General features: G+C 47.5%; 1 protein-coding gene across 1 annotated transcript; it reads right to left on the bottom strand.

Moving 5' to 3' along the window:
- Nucleotides 1-165: 165 nt before the first annotated feature.
- Nucleotides 166-5,465, bottom strand: DRG1 (developmentally regulated GTP binding protein 1). The gene is made up of 9 exons (XM_069871468.1): nt 5,303-5,465; nt 5,096-5,219; nt 4,042-4,217; nt 3,580-3,649; nt 2,853-3,022; nt 2,093-2,223; nt 1,739-1,906; nt 746-868; nt 166-293 (listed from the first exon to the last, which is right to left on the bottom strand). The coding sequence occupies exons 1-9, from the start codon at nt 5,342-5,344 to the stop codon at nt 194-196; spliced, it is 1,104 nt and encodes a 367-aa protein (XP_069727569.1). The 5' UTR covers nt 5,345-5,465; the 3' UTR covers nt 166-193.
- Nucleotides 5,466-12,600: the final 7,135 nt, after the last annotated feature.

Genomic DNA, 12,600 nt, shown 5'->3' with positions numbered 1-12,600 from the left:
GGTTGGGGAAAGTCCTTTATGTGAGTTTCTTTGAGTTCTGCTGGAGTGGGACACTGCAGCACAAGCTGGCCAGAAGCATTGGGTTTACCAAGCAGAAAGCTACAACTATAGATTGGACAGAAATGGCCTGTTCTTTGCTACTTACAACTAATAACAAACATCGGGCACAGTGGCAAACCATGTCAGGACAACTTTATTTTTTCACAATCTGAATAACATCTTCGTCCTCGAGAGTGTGGTCTTTGCCAACTTTCTGAGGGTTGTGTTTAACAGATGAACCCCAGACCAGTGCACTAAAAGGAAAAGAAAAAACAAATGGAAAAGGCTTAGAAGTACAATGTGCACACAGCAGCACAGCTCTCTGTCGCACAGCTAATACAGAAAGCAATGCTGAGAGCTGTTTTTATTCTGCAAGTATCTGGGTGAGTGGCCTGGATGAACCAAAACACAGGCAGATCAAAAAGAATGAAGTCACCCCCACATACTTGTGCAGGACAATGCTCTGCAATGCTGTGTCTGGGGCTACTTTGAATACAAAGAACACTGTCCCCATAGAGGAAATGTATCGAGGAACTTAAATTACTGTATTTTAAGTATTGGGTTTGATTGTCACAGGGAGATCCATTCCATTTGACATCAAAAAATAAAATCCTGTTTTCCTTTCTAGTTTACAAGAGAATGAGAGAATATACCAGGAGAAGGATTATTTTGTACTCTCTATAACTTATTAATTTACAATACTTACTATTTAAAGTCTTTAATGAGATTTTTGTGGATCTTCATGCAAAAATCCTCCACGGTAGTCTTGCAGTAAGGCAGCACCACAGGAGAGGTGTAGTCTGGGAGCTGCCCTTTTGGTTTGGTGTAGCTGTAATGCAGAGGAACATTCGGTCAATATCAAAACCACCTCTTTGCTTCTGATCTGCCATGAAAGGTCGTAGGTCACTCGCACTGCCATCCCAGGTGCCCGTGCAGGGTTCCACTGCTTCAGTGGTGACAACAGATACTCTGCAAATTGTTAGGTGTGCTTAAGCTGTAGATGCAGCTGGGTATCCAATGGCTGCAGCAGGTTCTCCCCTGTAACTGTGAAGTTTTACCCCTAGTAAGCTTTCTGTAGTTGGTTACAAGAAGATGAAACAGGAACAGTTGATGGACAAGTCTACAGCCCAGATACCTATACACCAAGTCCCTTTTTACAACATACTCTATACTGTCACAGAAGATAGATACAAGTTTAAAAGGCTGCACCTACTGTATTGTGAGTGGTTTCACTCATAAATTCATCTGAAGAAGTGCATGTGTAGCATGAGGGAGACTTGTAATCATTTATAGCATAAGCACAGATGAAGAACTAAATTCCATTCTATTAAGAGCAGAATGCACGTCACTCATGACAGGCTGAAAAGAGGTACCTCTGAAAGTCACAGCTTTGCACTAAGTTTGACTAGGATTTCATGTTTTCAGTAATTTTTTTAAGATGTACTTTGGACTTGGTTTCATAAAGTCCTCATTTAATTCCCCACAGCACTTGTGACCATTAATAAACTGAGACAGGGGAAGCACAGTTTCCATTTTACAGAGTAAACGCACCTTGGTGACAAGAGACATCATAATTTGAAAGTGAGAGTTCTAAGCTAGTTGAAAACCACTATAAAATAATCATCGTTCAACCAATCTTGGCCATTCTTCAGTCTCAGCCCTACACTTAACGCCACAGAAGGCAGCAACTGGCACTCACATTCGTACAAGCTTCAAGTAGTCCCAAATTTTCTCCAGCAGATCATCGAAGTTCCAGCGATGATGAGCAGATATTGGTACACAGTGGGGTACTTTGTAAATAATATCTAATTCCTCAATGGAAATCTGGTCAATTTTATTTAGGACATAAATGCATGGGATGTAAACCCTGCAAAGAGAAGGAAATACCATTACAGCAGCCCTGCAGCAATCGGCCGCTACCTTCACTGGGAAGAAAACACCATTGTTGATACCATGCTCCTAGCTTGGCTTCTGTGGAAAGCAAAGCCCAGAGACAATTATTTTCTGTGGAATATAAATTGCAAGTAGGCCGGACCCAGGGTCCCAACAGTACCTGTTCCCTTCAACAACGTCAATGAGATCATCAGCAGTGGCATCGCTGCGCAGTGTGACATCAGCATTGTGAATTTTATACTCTGCTAAGATGCTCTTCACTGTTTCAGTATCCAGCTCGCTCTGAGGACACTGAACACAGACACAGTATTAAGGAATGGAAGAGCTTGCAGTCAATCGAGTATTATAATGAATAACGCTATCATCTAGCAGTTGCTGCATAGAGGTTACTAAAAATGCTGCAATCACACATTTCAGAAGTAACATTTCCCAACAGTGTGGGACCAGCTGCAGCACAAACTCGCCTGTCTACCAGTCCCGGACCCAGACAACTCCACGTTAGATGCCTTGGTTCCAGAGCATGGGTCTGATTTTTGTTCTCTGGCTAGTTCTATGTTTTAAAAGATTCAGCAGTAAATGGAAAATGAGGAACAGTCTAGATTCTGAGGCCTGGAACTCTGAGCTTTTCCCCAGACTAATACTGTAGTCACCAAGCGAGAGGCAGTTTTCCCATCCCCTCCTTTAGGCCTCAGAACTTAATGGAAAGCACCTGAGGCTCTAATTTTGGGGTGGGGAGGTAGTCAGGCTTCTAGGGCAGGTACAGAGGCCTCTGAGAGCAGTAACTGACGACAGCGCAGGGCAGCAGCTCAGCATCTAGAGAAGGCACAGCAACAGGGCAGCCCCAGCCACACCACGAACAGCAAATGCCTTTCTTCAAGCACATTTTTTTAAATTTTGGTTAAAGAAAACTTCCAACTTACTGTGGCTGTAAGGTTAATGCCTCCTTTATCCTTTTTCTTAAAGCCAATATTGGGGGGCTTACTGTTCAGACGAATTCCAAATCCCTCCAGTTCATTCTCAATTATCTTCTTGTGACCAAGGGGTTTCAGCACATCCAGCACAATCAGAATGAGATTGCAGGTTCGAGCAACTAAGAACCGGAAAAAGAAAATCATCCCTTAAAAAGGAAAGCTCACACAATCTGAGACAAAACAACATAAAATACAGCTCCATGAGCTGATGAAGATTAAACGCCTGAAGGCCAGGGGTTACGCTGCTTATTTTTAAATTCCAGTATAAGACCGAAGTCTGTAGTGCTGGCCAAGCATCACTGATACACAGACCCTGTCACGTTATAAGAATCACAGAGGCTAGGAAAGTCTTCCTTCCTGTCTACATTCAGACCCCAGAATGATGACAATGAGCAAGGTAAAAAAATGAAGACATCAGCCTTGTTCAGTGTTCACATCTGCCTTCAAAAGAGGTCATATAATTTCACCACCAGGTGAACACAGAGCATGAGCAGAGCACATGCTTAAAGCCAGAATTGAAGCAGAGCAAAAGGACAGCAGCTACTGCTTTTGCATCAGGCAGCTCAATTCCAGCTGGAATTCCGCACATCAGAAACAGCAATTCAGCCCTTCATTCTCATAAGCTGTAACGACTGAACCAGTGACAGGACGCTGCCTCCAGCACCAAGATACTCACCTGCAATCACCTGCCGTCCTCTGCCTTTACCGTCCTTGGCACCCTCAATAATTCCTGGGAGATCAAGTAGCTATTCATTCAGGGGAAGGAAAGTAACTCATGAGAAAAATATTATTCTGCATGTGGAACATAAATCCTACTTTTACCTTTCCCCTAAGTCAGCTGACTCTACTGCAAATCTGAATAGGACACGGCAAAGTCCTTTCCCCTTTGATTCTTATATATTGCATTACCCCTGCTGCCCTACCAGTACAACAGAACAGATCCATATCACCCAGAACAGGAGAGCTACCACAGGATCTCCCTCCCCAGAGAAAATTGGAATGCAGGGTAAAATTAGTACATGGAAACATTTCCAGTAAGTGTTGTCACGCACTTCTCCACGTCACTTCAGACCTGCTAATGCAACTCCAGTATACCTGTGCGCACCACCTCATCCTCACAGACACAGAAGGATCTCACCTGTATCTTTGCTCCCTTGTATCTGATGACACCAGGCACAGTAGTGAGCGTAGTGAACTCGTATGCTGCCACTTCAGAGTACACTCCGGCAAGATTACTTAGCAGAGTAGATTTCCCCACCGATGGAAAACCCACAAACCCAATTCGGGCATCACCTGTCTTTGCGACATCAAAGCCTGCAAGTAAGGAGGAAAAACATTTGTTTAAAGATTGACATTTGTCATCTTCTAAGGTTCTGTACAGCAGTCCTGCTATTTCTTTTAATATTGGCTGAGTGAAAACCAGGTAAGCTTCCTGACGTGAGGATGAGCGCACAGCACCGAGGGCTGCCAGTCTGTGCTGCCCTGCAGGCTCCAGGCTGGGGGCAGGTGGAGTGCGCCCCAGCTCACACCGTCACTCCTCCATGTGCACAGAGGCGCCCGCTGCAAGGCACTCTTCACGTGAAACCTCTGAGACTTCTGCAAACGCAGGGTTTCTCAGGCCAAGGTGCAGAAGTCCCTTCTGCGAAATACTACAGAAAGATATTTCAGTAGCCTGCCATCTAGGAATATTTGACACACACATCTAAGAACCTACCTAGCACCTCGGCCAAAATACACATAACCAAGCAGAGACGAGATACGTGTATGATCATACTGTTTAAATATTTAAGAGATGTTAGCAGCTGCGTCAAAGCCAGCGATTTGTCACCCGATTCACAGCTCGTTTCACCCCTATGGACACAGCGTTGATGATCCGGCAGCAGCGCGGCAGAAACGGCCAGGCCGGCGGGTAAACACTTAAATGCTGAGACAACACTGGATAAATAAATGGGAAAACACAGCGTTTGGATTTCAGGACTAGGAATTGGCCGCCATCTGAGTACGAGCTTCTCATCTCGTATCCAGGCCTCGAGGCGCCGTGCCGGGCGGGACGGGACGGGAGGCTGATGGGGTCTGCGCGGCCCGGCCCCCCGCACCCCCGGGCCCCCCCCGGCCCCCCCCCCCATCGGGCGCCCCCGGGCCCCTCCCCCCGGGTCCTCCCGCACCCCCGGCCACCCCCCCGGCCCCCGCACCTTCCCCGGCGCCGCCGCCGCCGCCGCCCTTGGGCGCGATGAGCTCTCGGCGCAGCTTGGCCAGGCGCGCCTTCAGCAGCCCCAGGTGGTGCGCGGTGGCCTTGTTCTTCTGCGTGCGGGCCATCTGCAACGGGACACACCGACCGCTCGCACCGCCGCGGCCCCGCCAGCACCGGCCCCGCCCCCCGCCCCGGCCCGCGCCGCCACCTCCGCCTCGATCTCCGCGATCTTGGCCAGCGTCCCGCTCATCTCGGCGGCGGCTCCGGGCGCCGATACCGGAACGCGGCCCCCAGCGGCCCCGGCGCGCGGCTCTCGCGAGAAACGGGGCGAGAGCGGCAACCGCGGAACAGAGCGCCCCCGCGCGGCCAAGCCGGGAACAGGCGGGGGCTGAGGGAGGGGCGGGGGCTGAGGGAGGGGAGGGGGCTGAGGGAGGGGAGGGGGCTGAGGGAGGGGAGGGGGCTGAGAGAGGGGAGGGGGCTGAGGGAGGGGCGGGAACAGAGGGAGGGGCGGGGGCTGAGAGAGGGGCGGGGGCTGAGGGAGGGGAGAGGGCTGAGGGAGGGGCGGGGTCTGAGGGAGGGGAGGGGGCTGAGAGAGGGGCGGGGGCTGAGGGAGGGGCGGGGTCTGAGGGAGGGGAGGGGGCTGAGGGAGGGGAGGGGGCTGAGGGAGGGGAGGGGGCTGAGGGAGGGGCGGGGTCTGAGGGAGGGGAGGGGGCTGAGAGGGGGCGGGAACAGAGTGAGGGGCGGGGCCGGGACCGACGCCGAAAAAGCGCGGGAAAGCGCTGGTGCGGTGCCTGTGAGCGCCGGGGGGTAACGGGAGAGAGGGCGCGGGGCTGAGTGAGCGGCAGGGACGGGACAGCGGCGGGAAGCGAGCCCGCGGCGGGGACGGGACAGGGGAAGGGCGGGCGGGGACAGGGCTGGGAATTGAATGAGGGGCGGGGCGGAGCGAGAGGCGGGAAGCGAGTGTGAGGCGGGGCGGGGGCGGGGCCGCCCCCCGCGAGGGAAAAAGCGCGGGAAAGCGCGGGCGGGCGGCCGCGCGGGGGCGGTAGCGGGCGCGGCGCCGCGGGGCTGAGGCGGCTCGCGCGGAGCGGGCTCCGTGAGGGGCGGGAGCCCGGGCGGCGGAGCGGGGAGCTGCGTGAGGAGCGGAGCTCCGCTTCTGGCAGTACCGCGGGAGCCAAACGCTTGGGTTGGGAACTGCAGGGGGCTTTATGTCATCGGAAAGTGTTTTACAAGTTTTCAGGATTTTGTAGCCTCCGGGCTCGTTTCCCCGTCGTGTTTGGCCAACGCTGTCACTACTATAAGTTTACACAGAACGTACTGAAATAGAATTTCGACTAAAACGGGATTTCAGTTCCTGGTAACATACACACAGCTAACCCAGGTAAACATAAATGCACAAACCTATATATATTTGTTCATGGTTTTCTATTTATTCCTCGTGAACAATATCAGTTTTCAACGCAGGACACAATGGATTTGGTCCTGGTATAAATATTTTCCTACGTACTTCAGATGGAATTGGGCTTGTTGGTGCTTCAGCTGAATTCAGCCACACACGATCAGACCGTGGCTGTGATCCCTTCTAGTAACAGGAAAAAAAAACACAGAAAAACGCAAATCTTGCATGCTTACTCGGGGCTTAAGAGCACCTCTGTTTCTGTAGATGTTGGCAGACTTCAGAACTCACGTGTAGTGACAGAAACAGTCATTCTTACAGGCTCACTCCAAATCCCGTAGACTGAATCAAACTAAACATTTTTTTAAGTGTGGGCTGAATGAACAAAGATGTTAATTAAATGTATGGATTGAAAATTTAGTGACTGGGTGGGTTTTGGTTTTCTAGTTTCACTATTCATGGTGTTCCTAACACACAGCTGCCCAATATGTGCTCTTAAATTCATTTTTTTCCCAGAAAGTTACTCAAGCAATGATCCTATAAGGAATTTATTCACCTAGAGATTCTTTCAGTGTTGATTATTGTCCTTAGTGGCCTAAAGGACAATAAGACTTTAATTAATAAAGATAATTTCTCAGCTTTTTCCTAACCAAATTAATACTTCCTAATCAGTTAGACTAGTTAAAGCAGTTCTTATTAGTCTGTAACAGCACGCTCATCTGAGCTTCAAAAGGCTTGTTCAACAGAGAATGGTTCCACGTTGTGAACAGGGTATAATTGGTTTTATTTGCTGGGATGACTGCTGTGAATTTTTTATTATAAAGATGTTTGGTGATACGTGGCACTTGGAGAAGGGGGTGGTTACGACCATGAGATGTTAGGTGTAACAATGGGGAAAGTGGCAGAAAGATGGATAACTGGGAAGGGATAAACAGTGTCCTCTGAGGACAGTGGTCAGAGCTAGAAAACTGGGAGTGAATGATTAAAGTTTATTAAAACACCCAAAAGAAAAATCCAGGAAAATATTTGTAGAACACTGGATAAAATGTCAGAGGAGGAAAAGCCCCCAGTAGCACCTGAGAGAAAACGAAAGAAGATGTGATGGAGTGAGATCTACTCAAAAGTTTAATGGAGCTTTGTAGTGGGCACTGATGAAAATGGAATATGTGAATTGACTTTCGTTCCTTCAAATGTATATGTATAGTTTTTTAAATAGAGAGAATTCCATGAAGGAACTCTAGATGAAGGGGGAATCGCACTCCGGTTGCAGAGGCAGTCGGTGGGCAGCTGTTGGCTGTGTCAGACAGCACAAGCTGAGGTTCCAAGAGGGAGCGAGAGCCCAGCGATTAGGCAGACATAGGAGTTACTCACTGACAACCTGGGTGTGTAACACAGGCACTTTTCTGATAATGTTCCTAAGAAGGTGAGGAAAGTGATGGTACTACAGGGTGTTCAGAGAATGCAGGAAGGCAGCCTTTATTTCAGGTGCCATCTCATCACAGTTAAGAAACATGATTCCATAAATCAGTGACTGGGAAAAAAACAGGAGTTTGGATCTGATCAAGCTCCAGTGAGAGGAATGTGACTGAAGTGTCACATACCTCATTAGCAAGATCTGAATGATGGAGGGCTGCAGCAAAAATGGGCTTCAGAAATTTGTGTTCTGCCCACCCCAGTCCTGCTGCCTCATAGGTTTTGAGCAAGTAATTTCCTTTACTTGTGCTTCAGGTTTATGTTTGCACAACAGGAATGTGCAGTTGCTGCAAAATGATTGAAACTTTTCTGTTTCCATAGCACTGCCCTGCAAGGATGATAATTGCAGGTCCCTTCATAGGGGAGCTGAGTAATTAGTGCACTTTAGGGTGTTTTCGGTCAAACTACCAGTTTTAAAGAAGCTGCTTCATTTTGATCCAAATTCTGAAATTATTTCTAAAATAGCTACTAGTTTAGCTTGAATAAGAGTTTTACTTATGTGAGATGCAAACTAAGTGTGCCGAGAAGACTCTTGCAAGTCTTTTGGTTAACCATGTGAAATGCACAGTAAAAGCTGCAAGTATGAAAAAATCATGGTAACTAGTGTAGCATATACTTCATTAAAATCACACAAGGACTCTTCTTAAAAATAAGCAGTGCATGCTCGCTTCTTTAGGTATTTTTAATCCTTTTTTTTTCTTTTCCTCCTTTTGTTTGAACAAATAACTTCAGTGGCAAAATGAGAAGGTTTTTTTAGCATAAGAGCCAGTCTGTTAGTACAGCAGTTGTGGTTTTGGTGCTTCACCTCCTGACAGCAGCTATATCACACGACTGTGCGTGGACCCAACAGTGACTGCATTTCCAGCTTAGTAGGGGGTTCTGCAGGATTTAGAAAAGAGGGAGGAAGCCGAATCATGACTGCAGGTGCAACAGGGTTCTTGATTTCGTATCCTCTCAGAAATTATCATCACCAGTCCAATGACAAATAATTTGTATCAAATTATAACCTCAGCTTGAGTATGTATGAGTTTAAGGATGACGGGTATGGGACCATAACCAAACTGCCTCACGAAAACTGCAAGTAAAGGCCTATAGGGACTCTGTTAATTTGAAGATGATTTTTTCTGAGTTGTTTTTTCTTTTACAATTTTGCAAACTTACTTTTTCTCCTCCCCCCCCCCATTAATTTTACTTTGATTTTAGAACTGGCTGCTAACTAACCCTTTTATTGTACTTCAGGGAAGAACTGCTCGTGCTGAAGAGGAGACAAACCTTTTTAAGGTGGTTTATAATGAGCTGTCTAAGGGCCAGCTTTATACCTGTACCGGTACCCGTTTGGAGGAAAGAGATTTTGAGGAGTCACTGTGAAAAGGTAAGATTTTTAAGGTCATAATACTGATTTTTCAGTGGAACCATAATACTGATTGTCTGAGGCGAAGTGACTCTGGACATTGATGCAATTCAGACCTTCACTGACTCTTGAGAAAGTTGTGTGTATTTTTGAAGGCTGTAAGAAATACAGAGGCATCCATTCTTTGTTATTTTCTTGGATTAACATTTTTATGCCACTTTACTTGGTATTTCTGGAGAAGTCCTCCTCAGGACAGCACAACAGTTTAGCTATTAACCTGTAAATACCGAACATTGACTACTTGCTTTGTGTATTTAGGATTGCATTGTAAGGTATGTTTTACATGAGAAAGTTGTCTGTCGGGGTTGCTTAGGTAGGCATGGATGCCTAAGTCATGGGGAGCCCATTAGATGGAATGGTAGGTTGTGTTCTCATTTTGACCAGATCCTTAATGTGGCAATCTTGTTTTGAATGGCTCAGGTTGCTTTGGTTCCAGGCAGGCTAGAATAGGTTAAACTGTGCAGAGTGAAGAAATGAGGGGAACAAAGGGGAGATTAAATATTGAAGGTTTGCTTCCAAGACTGGGTTAAGGTAGTTTAACAACAGAGGGTTCTGTAGTTTAGCATCAGCTCCACAGACTTTATCATGGACTGCCACACAACAGATGGGCTACACAGCAGTGAGGAAATTGGTCAAAAAGAAGAAAAGCAAACAGTGTAGTTTTCCCTTTTAAAAATAACTTTTTGCATACTTTTCATAGCATCATATACCTCCTTATTAGCAGTCATTGGCGTTCTTGTGAGAATGGTAGCTATTTTTAAACAAGAGTCGTTTGTCCGCTTCTGGAGGAGAAACCTGACAAATCACTGGCCCCCACCTGGATTACAGAGGAAACCGTGATGTCCCCATGTTTGAGAACCCTTGCTGCTAGGGCTGGCATTCTCAAGGGATGATTCCCCCAAAAAAATTGAGCAAGGTTTAAAAACTTAATGTAAGTAACAATCAACCTAACTAGTAATGAACGTTGAATTAATTGCTTATTAGATCAGTTGATGTTAATTAAAATTGCAGCAAAAGCTCAGAAAAACTGATAGCTGCTCCCTGGAATTGTGAATGTGCCATGAAATGCACAATGTTTTGTCTTTCTGTGGAGCACACGTACAAGGAAAATATTCATACAACTTAATTAGCTGGCACAAGTGCCGTGCAGAAATGTCTCTGCTAATATTATAATCCATGTGAAGCGGTGACTAATGAACCCTCTTAAAGAGTATCATAACGGGGACTAGTCTGAACAATTGCAGCAGTCCCGTGACCTATACAGATTCATGACTTCAATGACCAACAAATAGGTAGCGCTGCATTCCACTTAGCATAGACACACATGTATTTGAATAGATTGGACTGCAACATGGTCTTGTGTTACCTCCTGTGTTTGCAGAGCAGTTTAAGGTCTGCACTTCTGAGTAAGGCCAGTAGCAAGTGAGCTGGAGTGGAGTGAGCAGCATACAGTGTGCGGTCCCAAATGGCACACACATGTTCAGATCAGAGCAGGATTTCTAATACTATTGAAACACCAATCAAAGTACTTCAGCAAGGACCAGACAGCTGCAAAACATTTAGGGACAGTTCAGGAATTCCCATGAGAAGAAGCGAGACAGGAAATAGTGAGAAGCTGAAAAAGTAGCTGAGGAAAATGCCTTTATTTAAGAGAGGTGAACTCAAAAGAAGTTCAGCACATCCCGATGCAGAGGATGTCAGAGAAAATAAGGCTAGGAATCATCTGAAAAGGGGAAGAAATTCTGTATACTGAAAATGTAGATTTTAAATTTTAATTGTAAAACTCTCACATCATCTGGAGCTTTCTCTTCACAACAGCAACCATTCAGTTGTGATGATAAATGAGTTCAAAGGTAATCATACATAGCTAAGTACAGGGAAACGACACAGTCATCACATTAAATGTGGGGAACTTCATCTTATGAGTCTGCTTGTACTGATGAGCCAAGTTTTGTCTTGGTATGGCACAAACTGCTTATTTGCAAATGGAAGAAATTTGGCTGTGCTGAAATATACGCTAGTTCAGTGACTACTTTGCTAGTCTCGTAGTCCGGACAGGGTAAGTTTGGAACCCAAGAAAGCGATGAGAAGTGATGCTTTAAAGTGTGTAGGTGATGCCATAAGGTGGGGGAGGCCAGTATGGTAAGAGTCGCAGTACTGAAAGGAGAGGTCCAGCCTGTACCGTATCAGAGCTGAGGAACTAAGCTGAAAAGCTCTGTTGGTCTCCTTGTGATTTCCTTGGAAGTGCAAGGTGCTGGTGGTCACCTTTAAGGGGCACCCAGCAATGTACTCCGAGTATGAGCTCCCAGCGTGCTGATGTGGCATCCTCATGGCAAGTGAATGGGTCACTTGCCAAAACCAGCCATGCTTGGAGGTGAACACTTAGATTTTACCTAAAGAAGCAGGCAGGGTGTGTTGGATGGTGCCTTGTAAACAGGAGGGCTGGAAGCTGAAACCAGAATATTCCATGGCAACTGGAGAAAGTTCTGAGGAGAGTGCAGCAGGAGCGGCAGGGTCCCCCTCCCCCTGCCTAGAGGAGAGACAAAGAACAGGCAAGGAGGGAACTGAAATAGGAAGCAGGAACCATGTCAGGAGGCTAGGGACTGAAAGAAAGCAAATTAATAAACCACTTGGGAAAAGGCGCACAACTGACCAAAGCCACTAGGGAAGATAAGCACATTCCAGATGCTTTAACTGCTCTGTGTGTGTGTGTGTGTAGCCTGGCCAGCGCGTTCAAAGACAATCATGTTCCTCGCTGTGGCAAGTACAACTCTTGCACCCGTGGCACACGGACTTGCAGAACGCGAGCACTGCGTTACCTGCATAATATGGTTTATTTGAGCTGGGTTCGTCGGCACGGGCGCTGCCCCAGCCACCTCAGGTTTCTAAAAATACACGTTCCTATCAGGGTGTGTGCGTACATAAAGCAGCAATAAAAGCTACCGGTGATACCCTGCCCGCAGCGCAGGCAAGCAGCTCCTGTGGGGAGCGGGAGCGCGGCGTGTCCTGGAGCATCGGTGCGGTTCGGGGCTGGGGTCGGTGCGGGGTTCGCACACCCCCCGCGCGGGGACGGAGCCCGGGCGAGGCTGGGGAGCTCGCGGCTCAGCGCCACCCGCAGCGCGGGGCACCGCACCAGGCCGGCAGCGGGGCACGCGGGGACTTTTCATTAGCCTCGATGCTGCAAACGGAGAAAAGTGCCCTCCGACGCTGTAAAAAGTGTCGGTCTCAC

The sequence above is a fragment of the Phaenicophaeus curvirostris genome, chromosome 17 (assembly GCF_032191515.1).
Source record: "Phaenicophaeus curvirostris isolate KB17595 chromosome 17, BPBGC_Pcur_1.0, whole genome shotgun sequence".
NCBI lineage: Eukaryota > Metazoa > Chordata > Aves > Cuculiformes > Cuculidae > Phaenicophaeus > Phaenicophaeus curvirostris.
The sequence above is the reverse complement of the archived record's forward strand: the minus strand, read 5'-3'. Positions and strand labels throughout refer to the sequence as shown.

What these genes read in the sequence shown, in the direction of transcription:
- DRG1 (XM_069871468.1), bottom strand. Translation starts at nt 5,344, where the DNA reads ATGAGCGGGACGCTGGCCAAGATCGCGGAGATCGAGGCGGAG. An exon ending in TCGCGGAGATCGAGGCGGAG is followed by an intron (nt 5,220 to 5,302) that starts GTGGCGGCGCGG and finishes GTCCCGTTGCAG; the next exon opens with ATGGCCCGCACGCAGAAGAA. An exon ending in CTCATTAAAGACTTTAAATA is followed by an intron (nt 294 to 745) that starts GTAAGTATTGTA and finishes TTTTCCTTTTAG; the next exon opens with TGCACTGGTCTGGGGTTCAT.